This window comes from Agelaius tricolor, unplaced genomic scaffold (assembly GCF_023055355.1).
Source record: "Agelaius tricolor isolate 1412-34295 unplaced genomic scaffold, bAgeTri1.0.p SCAF_10, whole genome shotgun sequence".
Lineage (NCBI taxonomy): Eukaryota > Metazoa > Chordata > Aves > Passeriformes > Icteridae > Agelaius > Agelaius tricolor.
Window position 1 is genome coordinate 19,216,752 of NW_027269270.1, and position 17,857 is coordinate 19,234,608.

The window sequence follows — 17,857 nt, forward strand, 5'->3', positions numbered from 1 at the left end:
TGAACCATATTAAATTGAAATTATTTAAACCTCAGTAAAAGCCAAACTCCACTTCTGAGAGTATCAACCCAAAGGATAAGAGATAGGCAAAGTTATAAAAGAAGAGTCTCTGAATAGAGACCACCAGTCAAAAAAAAATAATCCCAGTTTTGCCTATAAATGGAGGTAAGTTGCAACCAAATGTAATGAAAAAAAATCAGAAATTTTCTTTGCTTTTTGTATTTGACCTTTTACACAGTGTAACTTGTGTTTTCACTGTGTGATTTCTCAATTGTCTCAGAAGGTGTGTTGATGCCTCGTGGGCTGTAGGATTTGACACTGTGCCATTTCATGCTGCAGTCAGCCAGGAGAAAGAGAGCACAGCACAACCCCAACCTGAGTGCTGGAATGCCAGCGCTCTGCCAGCTACTCCTACTTGAGGCCACTGCAGGAATGCTGCCCTTCCACTGGACTTGACCCTTCACCCCTGAAGTGCTGTGGCTTGCAACAGCTCCCCCTCCCTGCCTGGAGTGTTTATCTGCACAGGGAAGACCTTCCAAATTTCACTTATGTTAGTTTTAGGGCAAGTTTGCCCTAAAGGCAAAGTTCAAGATAAATGTAGCCCTGCAAAGGAGCTTGAAAAGGCAGCATGCAAGCAAGAGAATGGGCAGGCAGCAGAGAGGGAAGAGCCCCTGATAGTTATTACTCAGTTTTTAGGCTCAGCAAAATTCTCTTGATAACAAGAGAGAACAGAAAAATCAGCACCCAAAAATAGGGGAGAAAAACTGAACACATTACCTAAAGGGAATACTCTATTTAGAGAGAATCCATTTTCCTCTTAGGAAGTCACTTTCAAAAATTTAAGGTTGGCAACATTCCTTTAAGATTATACACAAAAGCTAATCAATAATATAAGAAGAATGGTAATTTTTTTATAGAAAGCATCATCGATAACACACTCATCATAAATCCATTTTACCTGAATTCCCTTTAGAGATGAAGCACCCATGTAAAGAAACACTCCATAGAGCACTGGCATAGGAATAAACTGCACAAACAAGCAGAGAAAGAGAAGAGCATATTAAATACTACTTAACAATTTTAAACACTTCTAGAAAGACATTCAAAACAGTTGAAATACGAAGTGCCATATGCCTGCATTAATCAGACAAGTTGTAAATTCAGAGTCACTCAATTATAAATTAATAATGTTTCTCAGAGTATAAAGCAAAAGAAGAATCTGGCTCTGTAGTTTTATTTTCCTCTCATGGCCAGTTATTACAATATACTTAATTCCCTATTAATACAATTAACAGAACTACACAAAAAAATGAAAGCCTTAATATATACTTAAATTCTTTACTTTAAAGACAGCTCAGAAAAATGTTCAAGAGACACACAATACTTCTTACTGCTAAAAGTAATATTTTTTCCTGTAAACATTTAAAAATGGGTGAATGATTCCATGGATGGAATGATTTTTAAAGAGACTATTTAAATGTTCAGGTTCACAGCATAAACTGTGTAAGCAAATGGGTATGTCCATAGAATCTGTTAGAAATACTAAATCACAAAATGCGTGTTCTGTGTGTTTTTAAAGTGAAGGCTTTATGATATACTTAATAAAATACTGCTGGCAAGTACAATTTCTAAGGGCTTATTGCCCTCACTGCGACAATATTCAAGACTAAGTTCTGGTTTTATTAAAGCCAGTGCCAAAAATCTCACTGATTTCACAGAGGCCAGGTAATTCTTTAAAAAGTACTACATGTATACAGGGTATTATATATGATTGTAACTAGACTAGACACCCTTTTTCAGGACACTGGTGAGCTGTCTTGAGTATGCAGGAAGCATGAGATAATTTTTCTGTTCATTTCCAAGAAACAAACCATAGAACTTCTCTTGCAACTGTGAAAATATTTTTAAATTACTTGGAAACCACAAAATGTTTTTAAATCATCTAAATAAATTTTAAATTGGTATAACGAGACTGCTTCATGGTAATTTGCCATGGGCCCAAAGTATTGACAAAGTGTGAATACAGCCCAATGGCAGAATTCCCTTTGACTTCAGTCAGGCCAGATTTTCATTACAAGTTTTTTATTTTAAAAATGCTAGGCACTTTATTAAGCAAAATTAGAATTCCACTTTAAACTCTCATTTTGTAACATTATGCTGGTTAGTAATGTGCCTGGAAAGAGCATTGATTAGATAATACAGTAACAACAGTGAAATGTTCAGTGCAGTATTCTTTAACTTTCCCTTACTTCCCCAAATTACCTTTAGAATACTTGTCAAAAAGACAGATGAGCCCATAAGGATAAAAATCATGAGCCCTGTGACTCTTTGCTCCCGGATTCCAAGAAATTTTGGCTGCTCCCCTGGAGCGGAGCACTCTGATTCCAGTTTTAAGCTGTTCACATGGGAAATGGAGAGGACAGTGGCTGCAACAAACCATGGCAATCCCATAATAGAGCACACACCAAGCATCACTGCCACCATGAGTAGGTCGAGGTGGTATCCACATCCTTTCTGTTAAGAAAAGTAAGGATGGAAAGGAGATGTAAAATGACATCTGAATTAAGGAGAATGCTCTTGGCAGGCATTCCTAATGAAACAGCTAGAGACAACTGAAAATTTTGAGACTTGTAGGAAAAATAGAGCTTCCTTCTATGAGTTATCCAGGCTGGGTCAGTAGGGATGCAGACTGGTTATCTAAGGGGAATTCCTACTGGCTCACACTCAGTGCTCAATGTCACCAGAGTCCTTCCAGTTGTGAGTCAAATGTACCACAAATCCACTCTACAGTGGGCACCAAACAGCTTTCCTGCTTATAAAGTGGATACTGGTGAGACACTGGAAAATACATACATTTTCTGTTTTAACTAAGTCTCCTCTCTGGATAACAGTGAGCAGAACATCCAGCTGTGCTGCCAACTTCCCACTGCACTAATCATAGTAGACCTCCCCTCCATTCTTACAAAGAGATGGAAAAGTATGTATTTTTATTGGTCCCTACATAAAAATCCACAACATTTGCTAAGTCCCTTTATGCTAGAAGGGGCCATAAAACCACAGTGTTCCTTCTAAAGTTTTTTAAGATGGTAAGCACATGATATACATTTTCAGTACCGTACTTTCAATCTTAGACAAGAACAGATAGCTAGAAAATAAGATACATTAAAATAAAATATAATATCTATTAAATTAAAACATTAAAATTAAACTTTAAAAATTTAAATTAAAATATAAAAACTGCTTTGATGGTTTCCTTATTCAAACATAGCATCATAATATCCATAGGAAAAGTCAATACAAAACATTTGGGTTTGGATCACTTCTGTAGTGGTCAAATGCTACATAAATTTACCAACAGGTAGATAATGGTTTGCTTTCAAGCATAAAACCCTTTGGTCGAATCTTAGATAAACCCTCCAATGACTGCCTTCACTTGAAAAAGAAAAATGCATCAAGCTTGGTTCTATAGATATCTGTTACCATAGCTGAACCATAGCTGAGTGGGATATTTCACTTCAATTTTAGCAAGTATCCAGGACATCCTCACAGCTGCAAGCCGCAGCTGAGGCTATTTTCTTTTAAAAAGTCAGGTAGTTAGCCATCTCCACAAAACTTTGCAATATGGCAACAAATCCAGTGTCATGGTCTGATGAAACAGTGATGTTCATGCAAACAATGTGAATATGTTGAACCATAATTTTGCCTGTAAACCCATGCAAATGCCTTTTGACATAAAAAAAGTAACTAAACTAAACTTGGAAGGGTTTGCTACAGAGACTGCCAAAAGCTGAAATGTGCACTATCCAGAATTTGCTATGGGAAGTATAAAAAAAGAGGGGAAAATGAGTTGGAAGCAAACAAATCATTTCTTTATGAAGACAACTTTTACTTCTAAAATGGGAAGCGTCTGGGTTTATGAAAATGTAAGCCATATATCAAAATGAAAATGCCATCTTATTTGCTTACATTATTTAAAAAGGGGGAAAAGTAAAGAAAATGAAGAGAATCAACTTTAGCAACCTTCCCTCACTCCCCAAAAGTGCTTATGAGTCTTATCTCCAAGACACATCTTGACAAACTCAGAGATGTGTCAAACACAGATATTAGTTACAGGCACAATGCACTCAAAGAAAGAGTTTAATTCTAAATCCTAACAGAGACACCTTTTTTTACCTTCTGACACATTTATGAGGAATGTATCTGCTAATGCATACAGAAACCGAGAGCATTTCCTCACATTCATACATGATCTGAGGAACCTGACATATGGGAAGAAAAGGAAGCATAGCAACAGGTGATGCTACACCAGACCCCAGCAAAACTAAAACGCAGCAAGACAAGGGGGCAGCCAGGAGGACCATCTGACTCCCAGATGCCAGTGCTGAAAAAACACATTCCAAAGCTTGGCAGCAAATTCCTGCATCTGTCAAGTTAACCACATGCAATGCTATGGATTGACATGAAGAGCCAGGCTGACAAAGAGGGCAAAAAAAGAACATATCAAATGTCACAATCATCCAAGAAGAGGCAATGCAAAGTGAAGGTTGCAAATGCATTTGCTAAAGCAACTTGGGATTGGATTGCTGCTTATTAAAAGTATGTCAAAAAAAAGCCTAAGCTTGCTGCATATACATGTACAGAAACCTGCTGCTAGATTTTGCCCAACAGTTTTTCAGAGGGGTGATGTCCCTTTTTCTCTCTCCATCTGTAGGCAACTAAAGTGTTAGAGAACAGAGCAGGAAGTTGTCCTATGTTGTTTTAAGAACCCATTGTGCCTCTAAGGCTCAGTTTTATTCTTCTCCCTTCTTTAACATAGGAAGGGCATTAAAAAAAAGGATGGGTAGAACCACAGAAAGGATGAAGAGAAGGAAAAAAAATCTTATATTATGAAATAACCCCTGAGTAGTTTTTAAAAATCCATCCAGTAGGACAACACTGTCAATACCTGAGGAGGCAATTAATATTGTGGTGTTTAAGGAGATTATTAACTTGAAGGCATTTTTTAAGTGAATGAATCCTACTTCTACTAAAGCACAGAAGGCAGCACTTTTTAAACTCAGAATCTGTATTCCAAATAATATTCATAAAGTCCTCTGTAAGGCAGTGGATCACTGACACAGGGCACAGGTAACCAATAAAGAAAAAAGCATAAAAATTTAAAGGAGTTCTATATAATATATAACAAACTAGCATACTAAAGTAGATGGATGCACATTACATAATCTGAAGCAGAAAACAACAGTGAAAGTATAAATTTTGACTGAATACCTTTAGTTTGTGTTCTTTTCTATTGATAATGACAGCTGTGATCTGTTGGTCCATAAAGATAAGGATAGTACAAAGCAGGGCTGGAATTACAGCAGCTATCACTGTCCACCAAGGATTAGGCCCCAAAGGAGTAATAAACCAGCCACGATCATCTCTGGTGGGCTACAAAAACAGTCATGCATGGCCAGTCAGAACTGTAAGGATTATTCACATTTCAATTTCACAAGAATACAAACAAAACCTTATTAGGATATGACTTCCTCTAAAACCAACCTATATAGAGCACTAAAAAACATGCTAGACTTCCTTTGATGCCAAGCCAAGAAATTACATATAATAAAATATATAATAAAATCATCTGGATTATTAAAGACTTGGTTGCACTTGATACAGTAAACCCAAAATTTGGAGGAAGCCCCAGAACATTACAATAGTTTAGAATTTGGGTGATTCAAGTCCTGTTAATTTCTACAGGAAATTAACATTAAGAGGAAATAAACATTAAGAAGCATGAAAGAGCCTGATGGGAGAGGTTCACTTACATGGTCCATAAATCAGAGAGGTTGCATATTTACTTATGAACACAAAAATTTTAAAATACAATCACTACTCCCCGATAATGATAATAAAAAATTATAAACCCATCATAGTAGATTACTTTGCAAAATGATAAAGCAGTGCAATTTATCAACAACTTACCTTAAAAGCATTTGGAACCTGAAGTTTTGGTGATGGAATTCCAATGGCATAGTCAATTAAAACCATGGACAAAATAGTGAGAAAGACAGCAAAGTCGCTGACGACAGAGCGTACCTATGATTATTGAGAGAAATTACAATTTTAACTAAAACATTCAGCTATGACTTAAGATTTTTCTTCACTCTTTTAGTACAGCTTACAGTTTTAGCTTACAGGTAAAACCATGCTTATTCTGATATGAGTTTATAACAGAGGAAAGATGCCCTGTCTACTTCACCAGCTGTTAACTGAATCTGCAATGCAGAGGGAATTCATACTTGGACATGACTAATGGCAACTTTGGAACTGGAATAAGGGCACACACCTTTGTTGGGAAGTACCGGCTGGTTTTGAACTGCTTCAGGGTGGACGAGAGCGTTACTGTGGAGAAGAACAGGATGACAGACCAGAAGAGGACATCTGGAACATAAGGGCCATGATGACCACAGGCTCGCCCAACAAACTCACCATGAAACTTTTTACATTCCTATCAGGGAGAGAAAAACAGTGTTGTTCTAAAAATTATCCATGCTTACACTAACATTTTCTTCCCAATTTCTTCCCTAATTTGTATTACTAGAAATAGTAAAACAATTTCTAGATATTTATTCTTTTAAAACTTAAAACTCACTATGTGTGTATCTAGTCTGCATGTAAAATTCCCAAAGGAATCTCTTTTTTAGCCATATTAAATGATGACGTCGCTAAGACATACCATAAATAAAGTCATTAACATAAAAACAGGGTTTTGTCAAACTCAGAAAGTACACTGATTTATTTTCTGTGTACAAATACAGATTTACACTTACAAATACTCTCCAAATGTGGAAAGCAAAGTTCAAAAGGCACAAAGAGAAAGTCTGCTCCTGGTGCATTCCCAAGAACTGCTTTTTTGTTTTCCCTTCGCAGCCCCAGCAACTGAAGAAAAAGCTATTTAGGACGCGTGGCATTGGCCTAAAAGAAGCCCAATACATTTAATACCACACGGGGGCAGCACATCCTGCAAATTATCTTTCTCTGACAACAAGAGCTGATAAAATGCCCGAAAACCCTAAACCTTTAACATCAATTATATTTAATATACCTTTTTATCAATATGCAGATACAGTAGAAAGCATTTCCAGTACTTCTCCACTACTGCCCTTAGTCATCTAAAATCACAAAGAGTAGCTCTAGAAATGTGAGCTACGAGCTCTGGACTCACAATCCTTTCCTTCTCCTTCCCAATCCCTCCACACTTATTAAGAAAAATTAAATGCAGCACCCATGAAATCAGGGATTCCAGAAAGAAATATCCTGCCAGATCAGGATCTTTTTGTATTAAATCAAGTGTGTCATTGGCACATCACACTCACTGCACAATTATCCTGATATGGGAAACTCTGGCTTTGAAAAAAGATTGTCTTGGAAAAAACCACAATTGCTATTTGATGACTGTGAGACAAAGGAGCACAAGGTTTTTTATACTGCTATAGTAGTAAACTTGGGATGAAGTTCATCATATGCCTCTTGAAGAGGATTTTGTCACCATCAAAATCCTCTTCACATTTGTCCAAAATGTACTTGGTCCAAAATCCTTTGCTCACACTTGGTTTGTCTTGAAAGCAAAAAATAATCATTGGGTTTTAAGAGAGAATGAGAATCCAGATCTTCAGAAACTTGAAACATTTCAACTAGATACAAGAAGATATGAGCAGTAAAAGAGACATAATGGGGTGAGTCTGACCAAATATTTACAGACAGCAATGTCTAATCTCTTACTGCAGTTCTCGAGAGCAGAAGTTTCTTGATGGTGCTTGCAAGAAACAAAGACACAAAAGTACAAAAAAAATCAGTTATTTCTTTGACAACTACAGGGACTCATGGGAAAAGTTGGTCAGTTATACTGCTACCTATGTAAACTCAAGTTTTGGTAATAAGCTTTCACAGAAGTTTTTAAGGGTTTTATATAATGCAGCCAGTCTTTTACATTTATAGTTAAAACAAAATCTGTTATTTTAAATCTCCTCAGCTGCAAATGTACTCTGAAAAACACTGTCAGAGATCTGAGAAAGTGAGAGGAGGAGTCTGCTCCTGCACAGATGCTCTTAGAGTGTGCTGCAATTTTGAGAATATTCATTCTGGACTGCTGGAATCCCTCAGGCCAGCAGTTCTCAACTTTCTTTCTGCTGTTGCCACACCAACAGAGTTGAGGAGCAGTCCCTGCTCAGAGGAAGGCATGGAAGCAAGACAGAGCAGCCATGGAAGACAGCTCTTACTTAAAACGAGTTCTTCTGCATTCCTGCCTTTAGAAAAAAAAAAAAAAAAAAAGAAGAACAGTATCTTCTGGAGACAGTCCACTGGATTGGCTTTTAAGTGTTCAATTTGATTGTGCCTATGATTTGGTTAATTCAGCTATCTCTTCAGTCTGGTGTCTTTTGCATTCAATTCTCTTTGACTGTGTAATGAAATGATCCCTTTGCAAAAAAAAGTGGTGGCCCAATCTCAACACAACATTTTAATCAAGCTGTAAATGTCACTTTGAAAAAGGCAAACTTGAATTATAAAATCCTTTAAACATAGCAAAGTGTACCGTTAAGAAACTTGTTACACATTCATGCAAGCCTCACTAAACTGTAGCTTTATCCACTTCCTCCCCTGGGAAAAGAAATTACAGAACTTACGTGAGAAAAAAGTGGTCATTGAAGAGAAAATTTCTCCCCATCCTCTTTTTTATAGCCTGAACTACTGCAAGAGTGTTTTAGGGGAATTAAATGCTTCTGATTCTTTCTACACAAGGGAACTTTGGTTTTGCCATCTGGCAGAATTTAGGACAAATTCATTGTCATTTGACATGTTTGACTTAATCTCAGCCAAGCTCTTGTGCTAGTGTGTCAAGAAGGTTCCAAAGCAGGGCATAAAATGCACACACTTGCTGCAAAAAGCTTACAAAATGAGATAACACTATAAAGTTCATGTTAATTTTTGTTAAGTATCTTTTATTATTTATTTGAACAAATATGAGCAGGAAAATTGGTATTTTTTAAAATATTTTTGTTGCAGCAAGATGGATTATTTATGCCTATGCCTTTATTTATTAAGTTCCAAAATTTACTTACTGACACAGTTAGGTTCCCCCATGGCACATCAGATGCAGATATATTGTAGTCCTGCCAGTATTGTAAGGTTTTATTGCTAGGGTGCTCTGGTTCCACACAATTGCATCTGAAAAGAAATATATTTTTCCTTAATAATGAAAGATATATCAGATATTAATCTTAATTATCAATTTTAAGATACGTTAAAATTATGCTCTACATTGGCAGATAATTTTAGTTCAAATGAGTTCAGTAAATGCATGCTTTGAAGCAGTTTGGAGTTCAGTAGCCAGTGCTATTACTGGAGTATCATTTGCTGTGAGGTGCATATGCATATATAGTACGTAACGTGACATATTCCAACCACTGATCACATCAAGTTTTACCACCTGTTTTCTTCCTTGTCTATTGATAGTTCTGAGCACAGTTTGAAATACTGAGAATATGCTGGCCCTGTTCCACCCTCTTACACCTAACACTTCTCTACATGGACATTAGATGCTATGTACAGCTCCAGCCAGACCCATTTCCCAAATAACAAACTCTCTGTGTCCTCTTTCTTTCCTAGATGGAAATATGCCTTTGCATGCAAAATTGCCCAACTACCCAGTCAATTGTCAAGGCTCTGAATGTCAGGATCACCAGCACCAAAAGCTCTCTGAACTCTGTGTCCCTTGTTTCTCTTTTCCCCATAGCTGCTGTAAAAGCACAGTTTTCATTCTAAATTGTGTATTTTAACACGCGAAATGTGACGAGGCAGTGTAGGAGGACAATAAGTAATTTAAAAATAAGTAATTTAAAATCAAAATGAAATCTTTAAAGCCTCTGAAGCAACTGTGGGAGGCTTTTTCTTTGACAAAGCCTTCAAAACATCCAGGATACTCTGTAGGATCCAAGATGTCAAGTGTGCTTTGCAATACGCTTTAAATTAATTCTACTTTAATAATCTATAGCACCATCGAGTCTGCTAGTATTTTAATGTGCTTATGATGGCTTTAAATAAATTGTGTACTCTCTGATAAAGTTTTCAAGAGTAGCTGGCGACAGGATAACATCTGACTATTGCATGCAGAGCCACTAAATATAAACTGCATTACAGCTGTAGCAGAATATCAGTTTATTCACTTACCTATGCTATTTTCTATGTGACTGTTTATCTTTCCACAAAATGACAATACTCATCTAGATTTGTATGATTTTCTATATATTAAATTCTACCATCTACACCATGAGGACACAACACTGACATTCTATTTCAATTACAATACTATACATGTGACAACAGCTGCATTTAATACATAGAGAAGAAAAGATGCAGGTTGTCTTTGTGCAATTCCTTGCTTTTATTTTAAATGCAGCTATTTCCAAAAGAAAAACCCCCACAGCCCATGAACAAAAAGCAAAGAAAAAAAAAAAGAAAAAAAAAGCAACTGCATTCAGAGAAGTAGAGGGCCTGAGCCGAAAGTCCTTGACTGGATCTTTCAAACATATTTAATATGCTTTGGATCAGGCCCTAAGTGCAGAATGAACGCGTGTTCAATGTGTAGTCCAAGGTATTAGAGGATGGGTTAAATGAAGCACATCACTACCAGTGAGCTACAGGAGCAGAATAAAGCCAACAAACAGTATGGCTACATCATGTATTGCAAGGGAGTATTGGATGTTCATGCAGCAGTACAGAGGTGGCTGTGTGAGGTTACTGCTGTTTTCTGGGAGCACAGGAGCTCCCTGGCCCTGGTGTCCATCGCCGATCGCAGGCTGGCCGGACGCCGGGCCAGGGTTTGATTACAGCAGGCCAGGGTGGCAGGGGCTGCTCATTCAGTCACTTCCTCACTAGAAGGGGAGACTGTGCCTGTCGCCAGCACTACATGGCACAGCTACACTTGCTGCAAACTGCAAAATTACATTTAAACATTAGAGGAGCCAACATTTCTATTTCCTCAGAAACGTGACGCTTGAAGCTATACTTTAATACAGCTCAGGTAAATCACCTTCAGATGAGATCATCTGTTTATTTCTATAGTAATATCACTTTCCTCCTGCACAGTCTGGTCTTTACCAAGTTTCACAGGCATTTAGCAATGGCAGACTGATCATCAGCAAATAAGAAACTTGTGCAAACTACACCCACACAGACCAAAATTGCCCTGCACAGTGCTTCTGTCACTGAATGGGGGCAGAGCTAGGCCCTAACGGTGGAGATCAGATCCTGTTTCTACTCAGAAGACCATTCAAACAATGATCTCAGTGTTTTGATATATACAACATTGCATTGCTTTCAATATTGTACGTGTTTTGGCAACACTGACATTTTGATGCGAGATTGTATCATGGTATTACTGTCTTCCAGCATCCCACTAATTGCTTAACATTATAGAACTGTGAGATAGTAAAACACTCCCTGTCCATCCCAGAAAACACAAATGAAGGTACCATTCAGTGCCAAAACATAAAAACATTATCTACCAAAATGTCTTGTTTCATAACAGATTTAATTGCTTCAATGATAACTATTTCCCAATGTAACTGACCTTCAAGAATAATCTCACATTAATGAAATTATGCTTCCTACTTTAATATTTTTAGTATTTTAGTCTCCTTCATTGCCATTTTTACTTTGAGTAGTTCTGCCAGAAAAACCAAAATACACTGAATAGTTAACACTAACACATCCTTCTATTTTCCTGATAAAATATTACTCAGAATGCTGGAATAAGCAAAAAATTATTTCCTCTTGGGGATTCAAATGCTCTTACATTCTTATAAGTTGTTTAAAGTGCTGAGCACTTGCCCATGACAAGGGGTCTGTGGGGAGTTTATGCTATTACCAAATGAGTAATAGACTATACAAACACCTGTATTTTCTAAGCAACATATTCATCTTTAAATACAGTACCAACTTAGCAGTGTACTCTTGTGTCTTTGAGTGATAAGTCAGCAATGATCTTCCTGGTACTAAAAGATTCTAAAGGATTCTTTTGATTCTCTTTCCTCCTGGCTAGAATAAAGGCAGGGAACAATCTGACACTGATTTTGGTAGCAAAAGCATAGGTGTCACTCTGGGGGGGGGCAATTTTTGCTGCCAATCTCAACACATCCATTTCATCACACTGATGACAGAAATAAATAATTTTTTATCTTTACTCCTTTTGAATATGGCAACACATTCTGATCTCCTGGTAGCAATTCAGATGTTTAGCATGGGTGACTGAACACTCCATGGTGTCTGGGACATCCATGATGAGTTGGGACATATGAGAGGATCTTCGTTGACTCATGCCTTTGTTTTCAAAGGAGCTGGAGGCTGAGAGATCTAAAGTGGCACTAGATACCCAGTCAAAGGCCCCTACCTGTATTTAAAATGTCCATATTTTGCAGCTAGACAGATATCAGTGGAGCTTGTTTTCTGTTAGAGTATTTAAAAATCTAATACAGCCTAATAGAAAGTGGATTATACTTCTGAGGTAGACAAATGAACCATTTCAGACAAGATAGTCTTCAGACAACTCAGAACTGTTGTAAGATGAGAACTGACAAAATGAGAATGAAGAATAACCTGAACCTGCTAGCTAGAAACAGTAACCAGAGCAAGGAGTCTTTATTGCCCATACACCTTCCAAAGCACTCAAGAATCTCAGGCAAATCAGAATGGAGAACAAAGGTAGATTAGAAATAAACAATTTTAGGACTGCATGACAGACAGGTATTCCCTGGAGCCTGTACCTCTCTCCCTTTTATTGGAGGATCAAATTTTTATCTTAATCTTTAGCACCAATTCAACTGTAACATATAGGCAGTATAAGGTCACTCCCCACTTCTCTTCTTTGTCCCCCTTAACTCCTCACAATTTCTTAGCTGTTTTAGGTTTTGGTTCATAAGTCTCAGTCTCATTCACTTCATTAATTAGAGGCAGCCATCCTAACTTTGCTGCATGCAACATCTAAAACTTGTCCTGTTTTCAGAGAGCGGAGCTAGGATCCCACAAGAGCAACTTCAGGAAATCTCAGATAACTCTCAGTGTTCTTTGTTCCACAAAAGGAACAGTTATTACTATCCTTAATAGCACCAAAAAGACTGTCTGTATTATCCCTCTTTCTCTGGACTATGGCAAAGGGAATATTAGTTAGCAAATTAAAAACCTATCACTTTATATGTCAAGTTGGGGAATATTTTCCCCCTCCTTTTTAGATTAGCAATAAAATACAAATATCATGGCTGCTGCTCAACAGCTAAAAGGTTCTTTACTAAAACCACTTGCATCCTGACTCTACTTTTCTGTTAACTGAAAAACAAGAAACTTATTTCCTACATTTAGTTTTTCAATTCAACTTAACCTCAGTCTAGTCTTACAATATCCACCTCTTATTCCTGCTTCTTCAGATTGCTTCTTCACCATTTTCTTCTCTTTACTCTGCATGTTCTGCTCCCCACACAGACTTTAATGTAGCATGGTGCCAGTCCAGCTTCAAAAAAGAGCCTCAGACAGTGTTTTTGTGAGTAAATAAACCACACTTAAACAGTGCAGCTCCCTTTGAAAGCCCCATGACCATTCATCCCACAGCAGTCACCATTTTTCAGTAGCAGGTTTTCAAGACTAGGAGGCACTTACTATCAATGATTTTATAAAATTCAACAGGCACTGGTTTGGATCTCTTATTTTTCCAGCATTTACATATTGTATGCTCCACCTATTTATACTAGATAAAGATATGATCTATAAAAGATGCAACTGCAGCTTCTTCCTGATTAGTCAATATACCATTTCCCCTTGCTAGAAGGGAAAAATGCCTTTCTGGCTCACTTAAGATAGCCTGAGAATGAGATTTGCTCTATATGAATATTTATAATACTTAAAAAACTGCAGGCAAGTATGACAAATAAGTTGCAAAATGTGCTTGTTTAAACAATATGTCTCACTGAATATCAGAGCACATATTTGGTAGTATGAGTAGGAAGGTTTTCCCCTAGCACAGAGGATGCTCTGAGCGTGCTCTGCACTGATCACATAACAGAGACAGAGGAAGATGAAATGGAAGATAACATCCCTAGGTTTGTTTTTAAAGTAAGGTTTAGGTATTCTTTATGTTGCATTTACAAGGCTGAAGTATATTAATGGCACTATGCTATGCATGTTTAGGTTTTCTGCAAATACACCATTTTCATGGGAATTATGGGCATTCACAGAATCCTTCTGTCTGTCCAACAACTTCTATGGGAAGAGGACAACAACAGTAACATAAAATGATATCTTCTCTGCTATCTCATACCTACAATATCTGCAGATCCTGGCATTTTATTTACCTTATATTCCTTGCACCAACTTTCATACCAACTAAATCAAAGGCTCGGTGGATAAAAGACTGGAAACAAAATAATTAATAGTGATGGAAAATGGACTTGTCAGTTAGGTTCTATTCTCAGTATCATGAAACCCTTTCACAGCGAAGCTGTCACGGCAAGACAAGATTTTTTTCTTCATTTATTTATGAGCTCTGCCATCCTGAATTACAACCACTGTAATGTGGCCCATCTCTGACAGTCACGAACATCAGTAGGCATCCACAAATATTCTCTAAGGTTCAAGGCTGTTTAGTTGGTTAAGTTCAGGAGGAAAACATAAAAGCCTATGAAAGCACCTAAACAATGCACTCAGCAGTACAATAGTTTGATGGAGAAAGAAACAAAGATAAATCTGAGAAGGGGAACTGATGTTAGCCTGAAGACATCTCAAAGAATCAGGTTCTTTTGGATAGCACATCAGGAAGACAATAGTGTTTTTTCAAGGGGAAAGTCTAGAAAACATATTTATAATCCTATTGTAGCTTTGTTAACCTTGAAGGTTGGGTTTTATTAGCTATCTGCTGCAGTATGCAGTCCCTGCATTTGCAGCAGCACTATGGTGTGTAACTGCCATACACAGAAATTCCTGTGCAGAAAAGCAGTGCAACTCTGGGGATACTGACAAATCATCTGAAAGCTTCCACTGTGAAATACTTCTAGGATGTCACTTCACCCTACTTCCAAAGTTAAGAGTGCATATACTTAAGAGAGAAGAGGTTCAGTATAATGCTGGTACAGAAATAATTACTGCAATACATTGCAGTGCTACATGGTCAGTTTGAGTTTCAACTGTGCAGGTGCAATGCATCAATACACATAAAGGCACTGTAAAAATCCACACACAGATTTTATGTAAGCCTTCCTAGATTTTGAAGGCATTGTGTAGACCAGCTCCCAACTACAAACTGAATGCTGTGGAAAATTGCTTAGCAAGAGATCTATTTCCAAAGTGGAGGGGACAAGTAGTAGGAAAGAACAAAACAAGGTGGGCACTCTCTGGGTTCAAATGATGGAGAAAGAGACAAACAAGTCAGCTGAGTTGGGCAGGCACAGAGAAGTCTTGGAAAAAATAGAATAAAGAAAAAGAAATCCTGGATTCCAAGGTTTGTCAAGAAGCAAAAGGGAACCAGCAGTTAAACTCAGTGATGGCACTTGGTTGGTTCTAGGAAGAAGAGGGATATTCTTAGGGGAGGACACACAGTATATGGCACAGTTACTTAACTGTAGGAAAAAACTATAAAGAAGGGAAACAGAAAATCTATTTTCATATCTAACCTCAAAGAAATCATTTCAGGAATTGAAATTCAATTACATGCCTGGGACCATAATGAGCACCACTGTGCTCATCACTGCTGACTCTTCTCATTCCACCTGCAGCTTAAGAGATACAGGGTATGAACCAACCTAATTTGCATCCAATAATGATGTCTTTAGATTAATTTGTATGGATAATGGAAGGTTTAAAACTTGCTTGTGCAAACAGTGCTATGCACAAAACCAATCTTCACAATGCCTTCTAGAAGCAGTAGTTTCTATAGCCTGAAATGATACTGAGATTGACATGATCTTGGCTCCCTAATTACATCAGAGTGGGATTTTCTACTCCTAATGCTTAAGTGCATGTCAATACCAAGACAGATTGCAATATGCATATTACTATGCCAAGAAATCACTTTAAAATTATTCAATGTAATCTGTTAATAATTGAGTAACTTCTGGTAAAGAATTATTAAAACAACATGAATTCATCACTTTGAAAAAAGAATTAATAAAAACCAAAAAGGTATATAAAATTCCTTTATATACCAAAAAGGTATATAAAAATCTAAGCAACCTCACCCTGAGAAATAACTGAACTTCTGTATTCTAAGAAAACTATCTTAAAATACTCATATTTTAAAGACCAGTGGACTGCTTTCTAAATCACATTCCTTTCATCCACAATGCTTATTCTGTTTTCCTTTTAAAACCAGGGGGGTTTATCTGCTCCAATATGGGGTTCTCTTTTCCTAGCAAAAATAACATTCTAATATTTAATATACACTTTAAAACTGATGGGCATCAACGTTCCAGACAGGTTTCACTAACTGGAGATATATTTGCTACCAGGGTAGGATAAAAACAGGAGGAGGAGAGTGCAGAAATAAGAGAGTTGCTATGCCAACCTACAAATGCTAATGGCATGACAAATACAAAAAGGTCACATAAAAAAAAAAGAAATGCTCTGATCAAGAAGTATTTGTACTTAATTTAATAAACAATGTAGCTACTCTATTCAAGTTCCTTCAAAACAACACAATTTAAAAATAAGAAAATACAGCACAGTACCACACTGAAAATCAGGCTATCTTTGTCCTTCCTTTGATTTATCACTTAAATGCTTTATTCTTTATCATCCATATCAAAAATATGATGTTTTAGGAAAAAGTTACATATAAATGCTGAATGGATTTGCCTGTAAGTAGATCACTGTATTTATTCTGTATTTCAATACAGAGTAAAAAATAAAATTTAAAAATGACTAAAAAGTGCATCATGCAAAAAGATCATGCAAAAAGGTATTTTTGTCATTTTGAGGTAGAATTCTGTAACAAACTCAAAACCTACCTTCTACTTTAAATGGTAAAATACTAAAGGCAATTTTTAAGAAATCTTTTAGGAGGACTTTCAGTTGATTTTCAAATATTTAGGTGTGCTTGATTAAAAACTAAAAAAAAAAAAAATCCAAACTGTTCAGAATGTTCTTCTTTGTCTTCTAAGGTGTATTATGGCAGATATTAGTAATGACTCCTGTACTCTCAAATATAAGAGATGCATGCAGTGCAGTATTTTACATGAAATCGCTGCAACAGAGACTCTATGAGTACTCTCAACATAACTCTCAACAGAGAGTATAAGAGAATTCAAGCCCACCAAAAATACAGAATGGGTTTTCTTTTCACTTGAAATATGGTTTCAATTTGGTTGAAACACCGACCATTTAAAATTACTGCTTTCTTTGTCTTTCTAGTACTCCAAAGAAAGCACTAACAGAATGCCAATGACTTTTCCTGGGTCAAACTCATGTCTTCACCAGGGCAAAGGAACAGTACTGGCATGTGGACAGACAACCTGTGGATATCAGAGCATCCTCAAAGCCCATGGGAGAAAAGAGGACAGCTGGGCCACAGCATACACTAAAAATTTCAAATACATTCAGTGTTCTGACCAATTTATCATCAACTTTTGGAGTGGGCAAAGAAAACACAGAAATTTTACAGTGCAACCCAAGTTTTCTAGCATAGAATTGCAGATCCAAGATAAAGTTTTACATAAGCTTTGGTTGAGCATTCAAAGAGAAATGAGTTGCTCAACCTTTTGAAGATCACCCATGGCTAATTAAAGACCTGCCAAGGCTTTACTAACAATTAAAAACTTGTCTTTAAAATCCCCAA

At 37.0% G+C, this 17,857-nt stretch overlaps 2 protein-coding genes across 10 annotated transcripts in view; one reads left to right on the forward strand and one right to left on the reverse strand.

The window, feature by feature from the left end:
* The window catches only part of DPP4 (dipeptidyl peptidase 4), a 75,176-nt gene that overhangs the window by 55,671 nt on the left and 1,648 nt on the right, over positions 1–17,857 (forward strand). The gene's annotated exons all lie outside the window — the stretch shown is intronic.
* Positions 1–17,857, reverse strand: part of SLC4A10 (solute carrier family 4 member 10) — a 146,771-nt gene that overhangs the window by 13,431 nt on the left and 115,483 nt on the right. For all 9 annotated transcript variants that reach the window (XM_071435040.1, XM_071435042.1, XM_071435041.1 and 6 more), the window contains 6 exons: positions 9,105–9,210; positions 6,332–6,493; positions 5,968–6,081; positions 5,269–5,430; positions 2,263–2,514; positions 959–1,027 (listed from right to left, as the gene is read on the reverse strand). In XM_071435040.1, coding sequence (XP_071291141.1) covers positions 959–1,027; positions 2,263–2,514; positions 5,269–5,430; positions 5,968–6,081; positions 6,332–6,493; positions 9,105–9,210 — 865 coding nt within the window. The remainder of the gene's footprint in view (positions 1–958; positions 1,028–2,262; positions 2,515–5,268; positions 5,431–5,967; positions 6,082–6,331; positions 6,494–9,104; positions 9,211–17,857) is intronic.